The 21,949-nt window shown below is 41.9% G+C and overlaps 1 protein-coding gene across 1 annotated transcript in view; it reads right to left on the reverse strand.

Annotated features, from left to right (window-relative positions):
• Gli3 (GLI family zinc finger 3) overlaps window positions 1-21,949 on the reverse strand; it is a 291,629-nt gene that overhangs the window by 191,439 nt on the left and 78,241 nt on the right. Inside the window, exon 3 of the mRNA XM_052157243.1 lies at window positions 8,274-8,519. Within this exon, the coding sequence (XP_052013203.1) occupies window positions 8,274-8,519 (246 nt within the window). The remainder of the gene's footprint in view (window positions 1-8,273; window positions 8,520-21,949) is intronic.

Genomic DNA, 21,949 nt, shown 5'->3' on the forward strand with positions numbered 1-21,949 from the left:
GAGAGGAGCTTGAAACCCTGTCCAATTTGAAAGTAGAATTAGCCCCAGAAGGCAAGTCAAAAGAAGAGGGGCTATTTGTTTCTCGGCACCCCTATGTGTACTTCTCTGCTTCTCTTTATATTTCCTAGGAAACAGGCTCCTCCTTCAAGTCCACCCTCTAGTCAGAGTACAATCAGCATGTAGATTTGGGTCCCCCCCAGTGGACAAGGTAAACACCCACTCCCTAGAGTGGCCTCCCATTGACCAGTACAATGTCTGCTGATTAGAACCAAGACCCCCACAGGGAGGCCAGTATCTCCTCCTCCAGGGTTCCAGCATCTCCCATCAGATTATTTTAGGCCAGGAGGATTGAAGGCTCATTCCACTAATGTGAGTCTTTGTTCTTCTTTTTTGGCTACCAATCCCCAGCCTCATCTCCCAGTTGTTGCTGGCACCATCTCCAGCTGAACAAAGGTCTTCCCTACAGTTTTTCTGGCTTGACTGTCCTACGCTGATTCGGGAGCTTCCCAATAAAACAAATACAGTGTGTTGAGTTTTCTCATGTGAAAATGAGATTTTGAACGGAAAAGCTATCTTCATACAGAATACTTAGTTCTTTAAGAAAAGCAAGCACATGATTTCCCATGTTTTGGACTTGTAATTTGGGTTCAGTATATTTTGAATATCGGGGTCACCTAGTACATACAAGAGCAACAGCTGGAGAACAAGAGAAAAGGTCATTATGTTATCTTCATAAGAAAATATAAAATGCTGTCAAAAGTAGGACTGAACAGTTAGCCAGGCAAGTCCCAGAAGGTAAGTGGTGGGGTTGGGGGACTAGGTAAATCCTCAAAGTGGGGTAAATGCAAGTCTCTAAGGCAGAGAAATTCCCTGTTTGCAATATCAGAGTTACCCAGAGGTTTGTTAATTCATAAAAGCCATGCACCAAGTCTTTGGGATTATCCTGGATTTGATGCTAAACAGACAGCTCCTCAAGACATTGGTTTGTCAACATCTCTCTATCCTGTCTCCCCCATGATGAATCCACTCTCTGCCCACAAAGATTTCTTTAGCTCCCCCTGGATATCAGGCTTTCTGTGGCCTCCTGGCCAGTGAGAATGTCCCTTGAGCTAGATTTGTCTTTCTTCCTGCCTTTGCCCTAGTATTGCATGATTTTTACCTCCTTCAGAAAGCTTTCTGGACTGAGGACTGATACCAAGGGGGAGCTAAACCTTTGTGGGCAGAGGGTGGATTCACCATGGGAGAGACAAGGATGGAGAGATGGTGACAAACTAATGTCCAGAGGAACTGTGTATTTCACATACTCCTGTAGAACACCACATTGTCTTTCCCTCAAGTCCTTCTCTGTGACTTTGTCTGCTTGTCTCCATGATCCACAGAATCAGAACAGCTCGTTTTGTTCACTGTTTTGCAGCACTTGAAGCATTCAATAAGTACATGCTCACTTAACAAATGACAGACACAGTCAAAAGGCTAGACAGTCAAATCCATCAATAAGAAAAATTTTTTCTTCTCTCTGTTCTAGGATGAAGGAATTCATCTGATATAGAGGCCAATGGAAAATTTCAGTCCCGCAAAAGACAGGACGGCTCTAGGAAGGTGAAAAGATCGTATTTATTTACTGGAGTCCAAAACAAAGCCCAAATAACTGAGAGAGTATGATACAAAACCCTAAACTGTATCAGGGTACCAGGGCTGCAATAAAAGACGAAATTGGTTACTCTGTATTAATTCAAACTATGAAAAGGCAGAAGAGAGAAAATGGAGCCCTTTCATGGAGAAGGATGAGGACACAGCACAGATTTATAGATGCAAGATCAAGAAAGCCAAAGCAGGATGGGAGATGGCTTTCAAGAGACATCAAAGGTAACATTCTTTAATTATACAAGAAAAAGGAGGAGGGCCAAGGATAATGTTGCTTCCATTAGAAGCGGCAAAGGAAGCTGTTAGAAGCCGAAAAATGGCAGGAGTCATTGTTTTCATGCTTCGCTCTAAGGTCAGAAAGAAGGTAGCAGAACAGAAGGACTGGAGGGAGAGGACCCTAGGATAGTGCCATTTGGGTTGGTGCCAAATTAAGAAGGGTGTAAAAATCACGTCACAATATGAGAAAAGTATTCTTGCTCCTGAGCTGAGCTGTGATGGAGGTCTCATTAACACAGACTTCACACACACTGGACAAGGATCACTAGGGACGTTATTACCAAAATAGTGAATTACTGTGGTAAGTGAAGAAAAGGGCGAGCAGCAATACACTTCCCCCGGCTTCAGAAAAAAAGACCCAGCAGTCCCATCGTGCATGAGTGTCACGTCAACTAAGACAGGAGGCTCTCCTGCACTAGTTGCACTATATTAAAAAGGCTTTCATATCCCTTCTGTGTATAAGCTGTCAACTTATTCCAAAGGGCTACAAATCATCTTTCATGGGAATCCCAGCAATTTTATAGCTCTATACAGAGGGGGCTGTATGGTACATAATGACTAACCCTAAGATAGCAACAGAAGGAACTACATCTCTCCCAATTTCCACACAGTAACCTCTGTTGGCCAGGCTGTAGGCCTTTAATCTCCAACACAGCCAAGGTCAAGCAACTTAACAGTTCCTAAGTATACTCCCTGCTATGACAGAATAGAGGCCGTCTCCCAACCTTCCCAGAAAATCTGTAGAACATAAACGCTAAATACAACCTTTGACCTGATCACATTATTCCAAAAGAGTTGTGGCTTCAGTATAATGACAACCAAAGGGAAAGCAATAACAACGTGTTTAAACATGAGTATAAATATGAATATTAATATAAATATAGCTCTTCAGTATCCAGGATAGGAAGGCATCTTGGCAGATGGCACTTGATGGAATCATATCTAAATGGTCCAGGTGAGTCAACCACATGAGCAGAACCAGAAGGCAGAGCATCAGGTCCAAAGGGAGCCAATTCTGACTGATGCCAGGGGATGCTACCTGGATGTATGGGAGGAGTTGACCATCTTGTTACAGACCAAGTGATTTTCTCAAGAAAACATTGTTTCCTTTTCTTTCTTTTTCTCATCTGTGTGGCTTTCTAGTAAGTGTCTTCTCAAAAATCTATAGCTACAGTTAATCAGCGTTTCTCCAGATTCTACAGTTATTTCAGTTACCTGGTCCTCCTCTCACTCACTGTCTCTCAGTCTTCCTTAGGAAAAGTTCAAGGCCAGAATGCTAGACGTATCCCCACTTTCATAATGTTTTAGTCACCGTGTAAGGTAGCTATGAATGAGGCTGTAAGGCACTAAAGCAAAGGCTCATTGTTTCTATCCTGGGTCCCCGCAAGCAAGCACCAATGTTCCATTGAACTTTGGAGAAAAAGATAAGAAAAGCAGTGTCTTAAGCTCATAAATAACAGATATGCAAGGGTTTGAAGACTCTTTTTGTCAGCCTCACTCCTCCCCTCCCCACACAGTTAGGAAGCATAGCCCCCCAGAGAATGACCCAGCATCGGTCCTTCTACTTAAATAATCTAACATTCAGTAGGGAAAGAAAACATCCTGCTTGGTTCATCAGCAGTTCTCCAGAGAGGAAAAGACAATCAGGATGAGGCTAGAACTATGCGCTCAGGGAACTGTCACTACCTTTGCAGTTCGGTCAACACCAAACTGTTCATTTGTGCCTTGTAGGCATTTTTATCTCTACAGTCTCAAGATGACAACTGCAAAGTAGAAGGAATGCGAGCAGGTGCACCTATTAAATATGTAAAATACAGCTCCTCTCCCCCTCAGTCACAGGATGTATCTCTAAGGCTGTGGAAAGTCAGCTAATGCAAAGATGGACAGGTAAGGAAAAAAAAAAAAAACACTTTGCATGTGCTTTCTTTAAAAAAAAAAAATTTAAGCCCACAAGACTGCAAGAAGGCTCAGCACAATAGCTTTCTACAGAAAATAAATGCAAGCCAATTAAAAATTCCATTTCTTTTCTTTAAACTAATTCCTCAGGTTTTGCTAATTAGCAACTAATAGTTCTGTCATTTGAGCTGGGTAACATAAGAGAGAATACCAGTGGTGTGTTTTCAATCAAAGCATTTGCATGCAAGAATGCATCATATTTTCCATGAAGAATTATTACTACTTGGGGGGGGGGGCGCAGGGAAAAAAAAAGCATCTGTGCACAACTATAAAACTATGACAGAGACTTGAACTTCTGGAAGAGAAGAAATCTTTCAGCTCCATTTACAAAGAGAGAGAGAGAGAGAGAGAGAGAGAGAGAGAGAGAGAGAGAGAGAGAGACCTTCTATGACATGCTCAGTGACTCCCACAAATTTCACGCACAGACCCCTACAGGGACAGCTACAAAACTACATACACCCTTGGAAGTGCGAAGAAAGACAGGGAAACACATGTTTTCTGTAAAATGGAAGAGAATAAAAGTTAAGTGTCATTCAGGGTGGAAGGAATGCTTAAACTATTATATCACCTGCCTTTCCAGGTTTATAAAACAATAAATGTATAGCACTAAATGAAAGCAGCGGGTGATGGTGGTTTGAAATGTCTGGCTACAGATGGAGCAGGAGGAGAGAAACTTAGACCAGCAATCTTTGGGTAAGAGATGGAGTCTCTTAGGCTGACTCTGCAGAATAGCATCTCTAAATCTAGCAACCCCCTCAAGGTATGCCAAATTATTACATGAGAGTGAGCTATGGCCAAGGGACTGTTAGCACCACATCATGTCTGAACCATGTAACTTCCATGCTTATTCTTGTGCCCTGATATACAGGCCATCTACAGCTACCCTTCATGAAAGAACACGCCACTCCACCCTACCACACCACACCACGCCCCACCCCACCATGTGGATTTTATTCCAAACACATGTTGGGAATGTTTGAAGTGCCCGCTATCCCTAGGCTTTCTTCTTTCCTTTCTTTTCATATTTTTAAAGTCAAACCCGCAAACCCTAAAATACTTTGAATTCTGACTAACTACAGTTTGTGAGGATGCAGTACTGCATACCCATTATAATAAAATCTTATGCAATAAAAATTTTACATATGTCCTTCAGAAGGGAAAAAAATGTTTTAGGGTTTGTTTTTGTTTTTTTTCCCCCTTTTCTGGTCTTACAGGAAACCTAGCCACACTTTAAAATACAAAATTAGTATATATAGAAGCACAAATTAGGCATTTTGAAATGTCTACATTTTCCAACCATGGAGAATCGAAGGAATTACTGACTGTTCATCGCTAGCTACATTGGATTCATGGAGACTTGTCTATCCAACCACCTCAAAGAGCTGGCAAAACCAGGAGAGAAGCCTGAACAGCATACAAAGAGGTTACTGGGCACCGAGTTATAAAGGTCTGGCTTGGAGAGCACTGCAGGAAACAGTTTTACCCTCAGAAACAGAAATGGATAAAAGTTTATGCCTCTTTCAAATACATTTTTTAAATTCTTAGGACATTTATTACCTTTAGCCCACATTAGTCATTAGCTTTGCCTGGATAATTAAGTCCATGTGAGGAATGCAGATTTGATCATAAACACGTTAAAAACAAAAACAACAACAACAAAATTTATTTTGCATCAACAAATAGTACTGTACCCTTTTACTACATTTTTATCTGCTGCATACATTTAGAATGTTATACCTCTAGAGAAAACCTAAAAACTTTTCAATGACTTTACTTACAAAGCAGAGAAAACTAGGGTTCAATGGGAAGAACCATCTTTAGAGAAGTCACAGTCCTTGCCCCTTTGTGCCTGCTTAGAGCCCATTCATCGCCTATCTGTGTCTATAGACAGGTATCTGCTCTGTCGGAAAAAGGAAACAAAACAAAAATGCAGTGTCTCAGAAATGACATGGCTTCAGGAGCAGCATGGTGATGGCGGTGGAGGAAGAGGAAAATAAAGGGAGGCCTAGACAGAAGGCGGAAGCGCTTCACAATCTGAGGCACTAGTGGTGCATGTACTGGGGCTCAGTGAGATTCCATGGCATTGACTCAACTGCAGAAGAACCCTGAGGCACTGCACATAGCTGAGAGCGAAAAACTTATTCTTGACAGTCAACACACTGGGTCAAGGTCACAGTGCTAGAAAGTGAAGCACTGAAATCAGAACCCAAATCTGTTCACTTTTCTAGGCTTTCTGCACATAGCTATCTCCATAATGTTCCCAAGTTAGGAAAAACATTTGGGGGGGGGGCAAGACTTGCCAAGGGGCTATAAGCTCAAGATCCCAGACTGGAAGGTTACTTTGCCTTCCCTTGTACAGTCCAGTAGGAAAATCACAAGAACAATCAACTTAAAAGTACAATATCCTCAAAACTAGAAATCAATAGATGAGTCTAAACCATAATATGTGATTTCCAGGCAGGGTTAGTGAACAATACTTTGGTGAGCCAGAAAATGGGTCACACAGACCACTGGGTGAGGACAGGGGTCCCAGTGAAGAGAAAGCCAGTCCCTCAAATGATGGGGAGACGCCTGGGTGGGAAACCGTTAAAACAAAGGAAGCAAGCAAGACCAAGCTGCAAACTGGATAAAAAGTTAACGGTTCCACTACCATCAGCCAATAGAAAGAGTACTCATCAGCTGTCTGGACTAATTAAACACCTCACTAATTAGTGGGCATCTGGAAAACAAAACAAAACAAAACATCACTGTGATGGGAAAAACTTGTGTTCACACAGAAATACAAAACATTGGGAGGAGATTGTGGGCAGGCTCAAACAACACAGTGAGTATGCTTAGCACGAGAATATACAATTCCAGGTGGGGACTGGATCAGAATCCCTACTGTTTCTGCATGAATGATACTCAAAAGAGACCACAAATAAAAACACAACTAGACACTTTAAAATGTGGCCAGAGAAAAACATCCTACCAACACTATTTTAAATCTTCATTTAAGCCAAAAAAAAAAACAAAAAAACAAAAAAACAAAACAAAAAAACAAAAAAAAACCAAAAATGAAGTAAGCCCAAAAGGAGGAAGGAAAAATAGTTGTCCAAACCCCTCTGTCTTTGTTTCTGCCTCAACAGACACCTTTTCAATAATGGGACCAATGGTATTTTTTTTTCAAGAAAAGCAATTAACTTTAAAAGTTGACCATCACCCCTCCCCCCAAACAACCATATTTCCATGCTTCTAACAAAAAGTCCTTTCTACTTAAAAATTATTGCATACCCATTTTTCCCAACAATATATTCTGGTGAGAGAAGCAGTTGCTGGGGACTTAAGGTTGCTGCAAGACGCTTTGATCTGATGAGTGAGCCTTTCCCCTTGCTTCCAGCCAACTAATGAAGGGATGAAATTAGCTTTTATCCTGGGTACTTTCTTGAGCAAAATAACATGCTCTAATCAGCTGTCCTCACTAATCAGTCATCTGGTTAATGACCTTTTGCCTTAAAACACTAAAATTTCTGAATGATGTGGGAAAAGGGAAACACAAACCAGTCTCTTTCTCGGCAGCTCAGTGGATCATCTGGAACCGGAGGCAGGAAGGTTAGACGGCAAGCCTATATCCTGGCAAGGTGATAAATCTGTAATCAGGTGCTTCCAGCTTTGCCACCTCAACATGACTTTCATTACTCCAGAGCCAAATTATACTCTTAAACCAGAAACAGGCCTGAGGTAAACTCAGCCCTTATGCATTTACCTTATAGGCTGCCTTTGAAAAGAACTGTCATATTCTTATAGTCCAAGAGGCCTGCTTGATTTCTTTAATTCAGTTAAGACCAGAATGGTAATTCCCAGTGTCTCTGGCAGGCTCATAAGGGGAGTTGGGCTCACAGTAAAAACTTCCATAGAAACAAATTTAGCACTGAATTTTTAAAGTTAGTTTGTTTCAACAAATCATTAAGCATGGGAATACCCAAAACTATTATACACGCACACAAAATCATTAAAAATGAGAAGAAGTGCCATCAAAGGCTTTAATGTGGCCCAATTTAATAGTTTCCCACCCTCAACCCATTTTTTCTCAAACAGGATCCCTGCACAGATAAAGCATAGGTTCAAACTCCAGTAAATATCTATGTGGATTCATAAGAAAATCACCCCCTGAACCCCCATACCCTGAAAAACCTAAAACTGCTTAGAATACAAGAAACTGTCAGTCTCTGGAAGGAATGGATGAGAATCCAAAGTAGGAAAAAACAACGCACAATTTACTTACTTTTTATAAATGTAGAGTCGGTGATTCGTACATTATGTTCATATGCAAGCACGTGTGCGAGTGCACACACACAAACACACACCCCTCACCCCGTGCCTCTCAGCAAAAGTGCTAACTGGCAAGAAGTACTTACGGTAGTGAGGCTCCATGTATCCATTCCGGGGGTCCATGGCAAACACAGTCCCGCGGTAAGGCAGAGAGGGCTCCGCCAGATGCGGGAGGGAGCCATGGAGCTCCTTCTTGATCAGCGAGGCCCTCTCATCACCAGACGACGTCGAGGGCTCCTCACTGATTTTGTTGAGACCCTGCACACTCTGAGGCTGCATAGTGATGGCGTTTCTTCTCTCTCGGTGATAGATCTGTCCAGGACTTTCATCCTCTATAGAAAGAAGGGAAATGAAAGACTTTAGAATCTTCTTTAAGGAGCAAGAAGAAAGTCATCAATATAGTTCTCCCTGCCTCTCGGTTGGAAAGAAGCCTCTTTTGTCCTTTATGACTACTTTGTAAATTACATACCTGTGGTGGGATACTTGCAAAACCAAGCTCTCTATGAATGGTGGCCAATATTTGGAAGGGTAAAGCAAGAGTAATCCTGAGGTACAAAGTCACACGGGGCAGACAATGCAGTGGAAATTCTCTACAAAATACACCAATACCCTGCATGCCCCACCTAAGGCTGAAAGCTTTGTCAGCCTCCGATTATGTGGATACCTAGCTTCTTTCTGCCCGTCTAAAGAAGCAAGACTTCCCTGGGAACGAGAAGTCCTACTGCCCAGTGGGGCTCCGGGTGGCTCTAGAAGTGCTGGGTCTTTGTTTCCCAGAGAAGATGACATTAGAAAGTCAGCCAAGAAATGTTGTGGGTTTTGTTTGGTTGGTTTTCTCCTGAATCATATTTGTAACCCACCAAGAGATTTAGCAAAGCCAGAAATCAAACTCAGAACCCTCTAGTGACCATGGCCAAAGGTGTCAACCGAGAACAGCACAGAGCCTCCTGAGACACACATCCTGTGTCTGCCCACACACGCAAACAGGGAACCAAGAGGAAAGCTGCTTGAGACTGAAGGTCCAGGCATAACTTGGCTGGGTAGGAAAGGAGGAAAGGCCTGGAGATGATGTTCCCTGCCATGCTCAGATGTGACTCAAACTCCTAAGAAACAGAAGGATGGAATCCCCAACACTGTTTCTTTCCAGATCCCTAATATTTGTGGTAACTTGATAAGAACTTCCCATCTCTACATTATTGGTCTCTGGGAATGGGAATGGGTGACCGTTGCTAGACAGAACTCAGGCATACACTTCAGCCAAGCTGGCTATCTGAACCCACCGCAGGTGGATTTGTTTGCCTGTTACAATCACACGCAGTAAGCTATGCACCCCAAACAAACTGCATTTAATCAGCAGTGTTTGCTCTGGCAGAAAAAGCTCACAGAAACAAAGCTGTGTGGGTCCTGCCTCAATATCTAACTCAAAAAGTTCCTACTTTTTATCCTTAAAAAAATAACTATGTGGGTATCGTCATGGTTGAACATCTCAGACAGACTGTATATATCTCAATATGTAAACTTCTCTTCAAAGTAATCCATAAACAGTTGTAATTACCTAACTGTCACCAAACCAGTATTACTGCTAACTTCTAGCACTCCCATAGACCTTTGTTGGTTTTAGAGGAAAGCAGACCTATGTGTACTATATATTATTAGAAACTGAGATTACAACCACTGTTTTACATAATGCCAACACCAACTTTAGAGTTTCAGTTTATATTCAAGCTTTAGGGCTTGAAAATAAATGCTGAATTATTTTACCCCAAATGCCTTGCAAAACATGATGAGGTATCCTGGAGTCTTTATAATAAATCTGCTGACCATCAAAAAGCAACTGTGAAATATTATTTTTGTATTGTTTTGTGCAGATTCTCACCTGATACCTAATACTTAAAGGGTAAATCACAAGTTTAATCTATCAAATAAGAACTAAAACCCACAAAATTTGAAGTAATCCCAGATTTTCACATTGATCTTTGAAAAAGTAATTCAAATTATTTCTGCTGGTAATTTTAAGACAAACTACTAAAAATAAACAAATAAGAACCTTCATTTTTCTTCTCTGTGCTCATATACGCATGCACTGTTCTGCCCCAGAGCTTCATTAGCAGTGTGGTTGCAGGCTACAGAAAGGACTTCAGAGTTATGAAGAAAAACAGATGGGCGTCAAAAACACTGAAACTAACCGTTTATTTTTTAAAATGTCCTACCGTCTTCAAATGGCCCAAGTCATAGTTTCCACTCATTTGTGCTCAATAAATCCTTTATTTAAAATTTCAGACTAAAGTTAACTTAGAGAGGTGAGGGGTGCATTCTATACAACAGAAAATCCTTCCACAGAGGGGCTGTGACACCTAATTAGCATTCTCTGGGAAAAATGAGTAAGCAAGTCTTACTAATCTATTCCAGGTTTAAAATGAGGGTTCAATGGCTTCATGCTCCCAGAGGAAATTAATTTTTTTCCCTTAAAATTGCATCCCTACAATCAACTCTGGTTCTGTGGTGGTGTGTCTTCCAACAACAAGTATGTGAATACAACTTCACTAACAACTGGATAGTTAGTATGGTCTTAGCCTTGTCAGGTCCTTTCGATCTTCAGGAAGAAAATAGGAAGGCAGAAAAAAAAGATGTGGTTGCCTCCTAGCGTAGTGGCCATGAGTTTGCTAATGAGAATTATCCCAACATGTGTGAAAAGGTCATACAAACTCAAATAGTTGATAGGGGTAAAAAAAAAAAATTGAGGGCAGTTTTAACTTCATAAAGTTAAATGCAGACAAGAATGTTTTTAATACAGAAACTTTCATCAGGAAACCTTAACTTTTATTACACAGTTGGCACTGTGACCTTTTTACTCAACAAGCCTCTGCCCCCAAATGCCAAAAGACACACATTTCATGAGTGTTGAGTTGCTTTTGATGGGCATTCAGATGCAAACTAGACAAAGCACATGCTCCCCAATACAAACAGCTAAGAGACTTGAGAGTACTGTGTACACAAGGAAAACGCAGCTCCCAAGCAATAGTACTGCCTACTCTTATAAATTTAGCAACCCTTCTGCATGCCAAAGACGAAAGCTGTCTCATCTCGTTCAGCTGAGGCGAGCTGTTCAATAAAGTTTGAGAGTCAGTGCAGACAGGCTACACTAGGCCAAATTATTGACAGAAACATACTGTCCACCATGGCAACAAGCAGAAGTCAGAAGCAAGAACGTAAGCAAACAGCCCAGGGCTCCAAGAGCATCTGCCAATGGGCTTTAACAGCCAAACACAAGCAACTGTTTGAGCTTCCCTGCTGAAAAGCTGTAAGCTTGGGGGTCAAGCTGAAACATGCGATTTTCGCAGAAATGTAAGAGAACAATTACTCCAAGTGCTGCCACCACATTCCCACTGGTAAGCACCCCCCCCCCCCGCCTTTTTTTCTATCATCTGTGTTTAGGTAGATCTGGATGAATCCACACTCAAAGACAGAGAGAGCTCTCTGAATCACCCTCTTAGAAGCTGCCCCAGATTTTCAAGAAACTCCTCCAAAATCAACCAACAGGGAGTCAGAACTTAATGTCAGCAGAGACTCAGAGAGAGCAAACAGCCCGGCTGCAAACGCTGTGTAAGGGCGGCTATCGTGAAGCACCCTAGCTCTATGAAAGAAGAACCAGACACACTCCTGTGCACTTGATCACAAACTCCTGGAGCAAGGTAGACCAGGTCCTTTTCACCTAGTATGTGAGACATGTTTCACACAAAGCTTTCCATGCAAAAACAAAACTCCACTGGGCATCATTCAGGGAATGGAAGGCACCTCCATTCACTGCAAAACTGGCTGCTTAGGAGCCCCAAGAACACCTGCTAGCTCTTCTCTCCATTAACACCCATTTTGCCCTGTTGCTGAAAAACCCATTGTAATGCCATTACCCTTCTCTTGCCCACTAGCTATAAAAGCTGCATGGGGTAGGGTGGGGTAAGGTGGGGTAGGGCAGGGGTGTAAAGCAAACAGATAGATGATACTTACAACTCAGTCCCTGGACTCTGGCTAGCTACTTTCTATAAACTTAGCTTCGCTAGCTCTGCCGGCCGGCCCTCTAGCAACATTCTCAGTATTTCTTGGCCTTTCTTGCCTCCCTCTCTCCCTCTCTCCCCCTCTCCCCCTCTCCCTCCGTGTCTCTCTCTCTCTCTCTCTCTCTCTCTCTCTCTCTCTCTCTCTCTCTCTCTCTCTCTCTCTCTCTCTCTCTCTCTCCCCCCCCCCCCCCTCTCCCTCTCTCTCCCTCTCTCTCCTCCCTCTCTCCCTCTTGCAGGCAGCGGCTCCCATTAGAGGAATTAAAGGTGGTTGGAGCCCTGCTAAATTTAACAAGCTCATTAGTATTCTTTGCAAGTGCTTGGAAGTGAACTCTCCCGATTCAAGCCTCCCTCCTCTCCAGCAGAAGGGTCAGGCGGGTAATCATTAAATCAAACTAATGTCACCCTATCACAATCGGCCCCAGAGAAGGAGGGTTTATTATTTCAGTTTATGCTAAATAAACGGTTTTACAAATGGTCCCCAAGCAAGGTCAACAGCAGCTTCAATTACAAGACAAACTTAACAAGAGTTGCTATAAACCAAGTACTCCATATTGACTTAGGGACAGACTGAACTCCACAGATTGCCACTGGCAGGATTGTACAGGAATGCATATTACAAAATAAAGGAAGGGGTGAGCTTTTTTTTTTCTTTGCCAGAATTTGCGACTGCACAGCGACTCCTCATTCACCTCTCTCCAACCAGCTAGCCGCTCAGCTCAATTCACCCCACACAAAGGCTGGAGCCCAGACCTCAATGGACCGAGTGAAACATGTTCAAAACTAGGCTCTCTATTGTGACTGAATTTCTTAACATCTTTTCAAAAAGCGGAGAATGCCTTGAGGCTAAAGGAAGAAACAGGCTAATGGTGAATTGGGAATTCTGAGCAAATTTCAGAGCCCTTTCCTCCTAGCTTTTGAGGTTGAAAGCAAGCTCTTTCCTTTCAAGTTTCAAAGTCCTTTTTCCTCCCGCAGTGTCACAGAAGGATTTGAAAAGAAGGTAATTGTGCTCGCAGTCTCCCTGATCAGAGCTTACGTCCTATTTCTGGTATTTCGGAATACTTCTTGCAATAATAGTGCATATAGCTCAATCCCTTAACCGGCCTGCACTCGCAATTGCTCATTAAATGAACAATTGCGGGTCTAAAATGCCTTTTATGTTCAAGGTCTGGATATAAGATAAGCATTCTAGGATTCTAAATTTGGTTTACTAAGGAAACTCTCTATCATTAAATTATAAAACTGAACTCAGAATATCAGGCTTTCCCAGAAAAAGTAGCACTCAGGTTGCAGTAAGCCAAAAAGATGGGCGGGTTGGGGGTGGGGGTGGGGGCGGGTGGAGAGAAGGCACCAGAATGTTAGGGGCAAAGAAGGAAAAGACTGGATACTCAGATTTCTGGCCAAATGGAATTTTACCCAGAAAAGCACACCACCGTGTTCAAGGTCTGAGTCTCTGGTACCCAACAGTTTTGATGCTGAATGATGGACTTAGGTTTGAATGAGTTAAAACACAAGCTTCAGCTCAATAATATGGATGTGAGTAACGGTGATCCCCTGGCCAGCAAGCCCCTCTCCTTCTTCAGGGAAATAAATAACCCTTCAGTGCCATCATTCATGTCATCCCATGTGATCACTCCTGACTTTCCATCCCATATGGTACAGGAAGAGAAGGTTTGTGGCCCAGTGTGCAGATGGAAACCCTAGGTACACAGCAGTGCATGAGAAGGAATTCATTCTAGCTACTCCTCGCTGAACCCACACAGCCTGTTGACAAGGGAGCTACTCTTAGGTAAGATTTGGAGATGATATTTGGATCATTCCAACCCCACAACTATTATTGTAATATTTATAGAAAAGGGAGACATTTTCAAGCAGAGGAATTCACAAAATTCAGATATACTCCCATTAATATTTAGTCACCATCAGTTCATTCCTGGGAAAGACTGAGAGGGAGCCAAGAGACAAATTTATGTTCGGACACTGGGGGAGTGTGCCATACCTGCACAAATGTCCTCAAGGGTCGCCTTCTCCAGAGCGGAGGCCTCCAGAGCTTAGGCCTCCAGGCAGCATGGTCCACCTGTCCCTGGGCAGGCTGGTGAGCCAGTAGCATCTGTGGGTTACTACAGGCACTGGGGTCCCACCCTCCTGCCCTGTCCTTTACTCTTTCCTTCCAGGCAACCACCTCCTTGTATTTGAAAAGAGCATTATTTCATTTTTTCCTGACTATGAATTTGTTGCATCTTATCAGCTTTTCTTTCTTTCATCATTGGCTTGTTGGTGTTTGTTGAAGAAAAAAAACAGTAGATCCCAAGTCCTTGTCTCCCCTTTTCCAGAATCTCACAAAGTGCTTGGACCAAAGAAATACAAGAAATGAAAAAGAAGAGACTGGGTATACTGATAAGCAGAACAGGTTTACACTAGGCAGAGAGAATATATAGGTCCTGTAGTTTTAATACCAGAATATTCCCTCTCTGCCTGCAAGCTGTAGCCATGCCCAGTCAGGGGCTCGGGACCGCCTAGAGCAGTGACTCTAAAGAGGCTGAACAAACAATACTTTCTCGAAGAACACTGCCAATACCCTTGAGGTCAGACATTGCCCTTGTGCTGCTACACATACATCTCCCATTGACAATGACGGATGACAGAGGGAGGGGCCCAGATGGATCAAGGGAGAGCGCTTGCTTTGTCTGCAACCTTTAAACTGCACTGGCAGGCCAGCACACTGGAGAGTGCTACAGGAGGATTTGAAGCTTTGGAAAAATTCGAGTGACAGCCTCCCCTCAAGGTGATGAGTAGCTCCCTCTTCCTCCTTTCATCAACCAGGAGGTCTCAGGGTGAAAGAAGAGAAAGGAGAAAGTATCTTCCACCACAGGTACATCTCGCCATTGTTTTAGCATTTCTAATGTTCTACATTAACCAATATCACAACTGGGCATTCACTCTATCTGATGCAAACATAGCAAGTTCGTGCTTAACACAAAGCTAAAATCTTACCTCGGTCCCCAACTGCTTGGTTTACAGAGCTCCAACTACCTTTGAATGAGGCCCGTGGGATAGAAAGGAGAAGACAGAATGATGGGAGCTTAGGTAAATGAACACACAACCCTAAAATGACTGGCACCTCCACTGCAGCACAGAGCTCTGAGGGTGGGCTCAGGGGACAAGCAGCTGTCTTCTTCAAAGATAATGGCAAGCATGAGCAGACAGCATTATCAAGCTGACTGAGTCCTCAAGCACACCCTGCATCCTTCAGTCTCCACTGCTCGAGTCTCCCAACTCCGGACACGAAGAGATGTACAAGCAGGACCTTGCCCTTCGGAGGATGCTCCTGAGAGCTGACTGCACGCGCACTGTGATCGAGCTGAGCATGCATCCCATGATGCTAAGCAACTTTCAAAGTTCCAGAAAGACAGCGCCAGTCAAGCCACACGTAGACCTGGGAAAGCAAAGTACGAACAAACCTATGCCCGTGCACAGGGGCCCTGGCCTCCCTTCAAAGGGGAGACGAGAGCTTTCTTGTTCTCAAGGAACACCCTTCCTTGACTTATGAGTTCTAAAACACCATGCAGCTTCTAGAAGCCTGTTCTTAGTTGCTGTCCTCTGTTTACAGTATTAGTTCTGAGTGGCATCAAAAGTAGTTCAATACATTCCCGAGAGGATCAAAGCTGTCCCTCCTGCTTAATAGTACATTTCTACATGCAATGAGCTGCTAAACACAGAGATTTCTTTATTGAGTTGGTATTAGACTTCTATAAACAAAGAACTGTAGTTTCTTCCTTTGCAAATACAGAGCTGAGCATAAAGATTCCATGATGAGATCTACAGGCAACAACATAGCAGGGAGCCTGTTCACAGGCTGGAGACCCAATGCTGCAGCCGCTGCTGATAGCATCGTAAGGGAAGCAGAGCCATGGCAGGGCGGATGGGGTTGACCCAGAGCCTGTCTTCCCTTCATGGCAGGAGTGGGGGAAGCCTGCGTTTTAACAACGCCAACAGCAAAGTCCCATTTCTGAACCATCTTACCACTTTTTAAAGCTGTAGAAATGAGCGCGAGCTTCACTGGCATCATCTGGGCTGTAGGTTTGTGTGTCTGTTTTGTTTTTGAAACAGGATCTCACTCTATAGCACTGGCTGATCTGGACCTTACCAAGCAGGCAAGGTTGGCCTCAAACACAGGGATCTGCTGTCTCTGCCTCCCAAGTGCTGGGGTTGAAAGTATGCACCAACAAGTGTGGCCTTTTTGTTTTTAAACAAAACAACTTCCATTTATTTTTATTGACAATGTCTACAACAAATTATTTTAAAATAAAGGCCATTTTCTTCACTTCCTATTTAGTTGTTTAATCCATTCATTCTTCACACTAAACAGGTCAAGTATATTTAAATACTGGCTAATGTTTAACACTATTTTAATGCATTTGCTCTATAATGCTAAAATTGGTAATTCTCAATTAGTAAATCTAATATTTTATTTTATAATTCAGAAATAGCTTATTAAAGTCATAAAAGCTATAGACAAACTTTAGTTTAAATTCAGGGGTAATCCATACGTTTATCATCTAGACTACTGACTGGCCAAAATGTAAAATACAACAGCCTCAATTCTGTAAATACTTATGTTTAACATTAAAGATATTTAATATATTGGTGTTTATATTGGTTTTGTTGTTTAAGACTTTATCTTAATTCACATGTCTGTGTCTGGGAAGGGTTTGTGCATATTAGTGAAAGTTCTTAGAGGAGGCCAAAGGCATGGATCTCTGTAACTGAAGATACTTGCCACTGTGCCTGCTGTGGGTGTTGGAAACTGAATGCAGAGCTGCTGCAACAGTGGTTCTCAATCTATGGGTCTGGACCCCTTTGGGATCATAAATTAGATATTTTCATTATGTTCATAACAGTAGCAAGAATACACTTATGAAGTATCAAGGAGATAATTTTATAATTGGGATCACCACAAATTGAGGAACTGTATTAAAGGGTCGCAGCATTAACAAGGTTGAGAACCACTGCTCTGAAGTCCAGAGAAGCTAAGCCAGCTCTCTAACTCCTAATGTATTATTTTGTCTGGCACTGCATCTGAAACTTTTTTATCGTAATTGTAAAGGTAGCCAGACTTCCTGTAAGTAATATTTTGTGTGGTCAAAATAAGCTAAGGAAATTATCAGTTCACTTACATGAAGTACTTGATTTCACTCACCATTTCCCAGTGTTTAAAGCTCTGATATGTTGTTTTGGTTTGTCTGCAATATAATTTTTAATGATACTAAATGTAAATACAACTACAGATTGATGGCACTTTCAGGACAAAACCAAATTAGGCAGTTCTTTCAGTATTCCTAACCACTGAACTCTGACCTTCCATCTGACTGCACAACACATTTTCTAGTTTACAAGTATAAAGACACTGAGTTTAAAAACTGATCTGCACAAATAAAAAATTTAAAGTTATATGTAACTTTATATATAGCAAATTGAATTTTTAAATAATGTTTGTTAAGCTGGAGAGATGGCTCTATGATCTGATGCCCTCTTCTGATATGCAGACATCCTTGCAAATAGGGCACTCACATGCATAAATAAATAAATCTTTTAAAACAAACAAAAGTTATCTGTCACTTCTGCCATTCTGATGACTTGACATATGTATACACTGAAAGAAGAGTTCCAACTTGGTTATCTGAACAGATGTGTTCCTGGGTGACCTAATAATGAGGAATACATTGTCACTAAGTGTTCACACTGACAAGAGAAAAGCGCCCTCAGAACATCTCACTGCAATATTCTCTGCATGTGGAAATGCTGCTTGTAATTGTTTTTGTTCTATTTGATTCAAAATCTTTCCTAAGCAAGCTAACATTAACTTGCACTAAAATTCACAGCAGTTCAGGAATCTATGACCTTATGTAAAGAAGGCCTTTGTGTAACATCTGGGGTGTATACATTGTAAGATTTTGTCTTTAGATTGTGTAATAAAAAAGCTTAAGCATATGTTGGCATTATTTTTAATAAATTTTTGCACATGTTGCTACAAAAATTAGGCACTGTTGGAAACTAAATTTAAACATTAAAATGATGCCATGATTGTACCCAAATTATGCTGGAGGCTACTGAGACAGTCTAAGGGACAGTGTACAATGACTTACCTAATGCTGAGTCAGCCTCTGGACAAAGGCCAGCTCAGATTCCAATGACAACACACCCCTCTAGCTGTGTGGCTCCTTGTGACCTCAGCTATGAAAATGTATCCTCCTCTTCGAGTGAACATATCACTTGCCAATTATTTTGGCCTTTCTAAATCTAAGTTTACTTTTTAATCAGCATACAGACTGGTTCTTTAGGGCCCGCCCTTTCACACACCCTATGCTTTGGCTGGTCCCGTGGCTCTCTGGCCCCTCCCTACTGGTAGTATTCGCCTGGCCTTCTGCTTTCATGTCTCAGGTGATCTACCGCTCTCTTTACACTCTCCTTAAAGCTTCTTTCTTCCATCATACAGGACTCCCTTTCTGGGCTCTCCACACGCCCACATACCTACAACTGTAGTAAAATGAAATGCTGGGATCCGCACTGACAGCGTGCACTGCTGCCATTGGAGGCCTGGGCTACCTTGCTTAATGTAATGTTTTCCAGCTTCCTTCATTTCATCACGAAGTTCATTTTTCTTTAAGGCTGAATAAAACTGTGCGCATACACCACGTTTCACTATGTATTTACTCATCCCTTAATGAACATCTGTGCTGACTCCATTTCCTGGTCAATGGTCAATGGTTACGAAAGTACTTTAAATGTCAGATCCTAGTTTAGCTGCAAACTCCCAGGTACCGGCACAGGAACTGTATATAAAAGAAAGGGCCACAAGGCAAAACGCTCTCTAGGCACACCTGAGTCACAGCCAACACAGGATGCGCCACCACCCCAGCTGCCTTCCTCCCTTAGGCAAAGTCCAGCTGGGCTGAGCAGAAAAGGATCCTAGGGAAGACAGGGCTCGTGCACCTGCAACCAACTGGGCAGCAGGATGTGAGCCCAGCTTTCCCTCTCATGCTTTTCTCAGAACCACCCAGAAGAACATGACATCTCAGACCTAAGGGGGATTAAAAAAGTAAGTACCAGTAAGAGAAATTAGTGAAACAAAAAGATTAATCCCATCTGCTTTTCTAGAACACAAACAATTCACCTCACTCATTCTTCCTACCAATCTTCTTCAGAAGTCTGCCAACTAAAAGCTATTAACCACGCACCAGTTGGCGACAGCTAATATTTACTTAAAAGGGGTACGAAACACCTCACCTGTCTTTTTACCTCATTCTTCAGTGTAGTATTACAGGAAGGCACTGTCACAGTCCCGATTAACCAGATGAGAAAGACAGCATCAGAAAGGGTAGGCTACCTAGCCAGATCACCTGCAAGCACACAGGCAGAACCCCAAGCCAAGGTAGTCACCTCTCAAAGCTCACCAATGTTAGTCACAATAAGAATATAAGTTAAAACCTGTGCTTGTCTTAGGAGAGAGTGTTATGGTATTCAGTGCAGTGTTTTCTAGATCTATATTATAGCAGATCTAGAAAACTTGTTATATGCAATTTACAGAGATAAAGTTACATGCAATTTACAGAGATAAAGTTGAAAGCACCTCACAGGACAGTACAATGGCATCAACAGAGATTACAATCCCAGCTACACAAACACAAGAATAAGAGCAGAGCTCTCCAAGAAAACACAGCTAGCAACAGTCCACTCACCTACTAAGCTACTATGCTTCTAAATTGTATTTAGAGTAAATACCCATTTATATACTAAATTTCTAATCAAAGAGAGTTTTTTTAAGTTAGTGTGTAGACATAACCTGAAAATATTTCAATGGTATGTTTCTTTACATTTATAAATTTCCCAGTCATCTTAGGACAAAAAAAATGTATCTTTTAACCTTTCTTTTCAATTATATAAATATACTACCTCTTAAATCTCTTGAACATAATGAATATACAGTTAGCTAATTTTATGCATTTTAATAACAGATGTCATGGTATAATGTTTTATGTATATTTTAATGAATTGACTTAAAGTTAAATGACTACTTCAATTATTTCAGATCTATATACAAATTCATCTCAAGCAAATACAAAGTGTGTATCATGTTCCTTCTCCTGGCAATAATTAATTCAGTGTTTACCATCCATCTCTGCAACAAATAAAAAGCAAATGTATTAGATAACACTAAGGTCTACCCTCCACACTAGGACCTTTGCTGAGCACTCTCTAAGCTCGAGGAGCACACCAGCACGATAGGAGTGCGGTACCATCAGCCCGTTACTATTCTGCTAACTACTGTGAGGTTTAATCAGGGTTAACCAACCTGCTTAAGGCTGCTGTGTCTGGTGGGAATGGATTCCCCTACAGTCTGTATGTTGGAAATGGTGATGCTAAGTTACAAAGAAGGGGACATGATGACACATTTTTGTGAGGGTACCTTTGTCATAAAACAGAAGAAAGAAACAACTTTCTCTACCTAGCTTGCTTTGTCTCTTTATGCAAAGCCTTCCACCATATTGGAAGGTCAAAAACAAGAAACCCCAGAGGCTAAGCAGAGGCCTGAACCACACACACTTGGGCTAGCCTGTTCTAGAAGCATGACTGAAATGATGCTTAACACGTTATGAATGGCTCAGTCTTGGAAAACTTTTTAGAATAACAGAAAACAGACCAGAATAGTCTTCAGGTAAGTGAGCAGCTAAGCTGGACTTTCTCATGCACTACAGATTATAATCATACTCCGTAACACACAAGTGTCTTCTACGGAACCTTTACAAATTCAGAGCTAGAAGTCTCGCAAGTTATATGAGGAGACTGTATTCCCATGCAAACTCCACTGCTTTATAGCTATGGTATGTTTTTATTTTCTGCACTATCCTCTTTTGTCCTCTCTCCTCCCACACAGTGTCTCTTCTACTGCCATGTCCTGTGTGTGGATTCTACGGAAAGAAAAACAGGATACTTGTATTTTCCTTGTCTGTTTTTTTGTTTTTGTTTTGTTTTGTTTTGCTTACAGGATCATCTCAAATTTCACTGATTTTTCTCCAACTCAGATAATGCCTGTCTTCTTCATAGATGAATAAAACTCCACTGTATATGTGAACATCTACTTTATCCATTCATCCATCTGCTGGTGGGCATCGAAACTGATTTCAGATCTTGGCTGTTGTAAAACATACGCTGATGCACTTGGATATAGAAGGACCTCTACAGTGTGAATGTCACTGTGCCACTGTCGTACACTGACTTAGCCTCCTTATATGCACTCCTTAGTAAATTCCTGGAGTGCATATGGCTACATCACATAGCAGGTTTTGTATCTTGAGGAAACGCCATAGTCACTACTAAGTGTATGCATCAGTTAAAGCAACAAATACATATCGAGAAAGGGCAACAACTTGCATTAGAAGCAACTTTGCCTGGATTATATTCCAGCAAATGAAAGGCATCCTCCATCATAATGCCAGGCCCCAGCAATGTGCATCATATCAGTAAAACACAAGACATTTTTCTACCCCAACATTATAGTTATCAAATCATAGCAAAGTTAAGAAAGTTTGCTTTTGCTTGGCAGTGGTGGTACATGCCTTTTATGCCAGCACTTGGGAGGCAGAGGCAGGCAGATTTCTGAGTTCGAGGCCAGCCTGGTCTACAGAGTGAGTTCTAGGACAGCCAGGGCTATACAG

Source organism: Apodemus sylvaticus, chromosome 14, assembly GCF_947179515.1.
Source record: "Apodemus sylvaticus chromosome 14, mApoSyl1.1, whole genome shotgun sequence".
Classification (NCBI taxonomy): Eukaryota; Metazoa; Chordata; class Mammalia; order Rodentia; family Muridae; genus Apodemus; species Apodemus sylvaticus.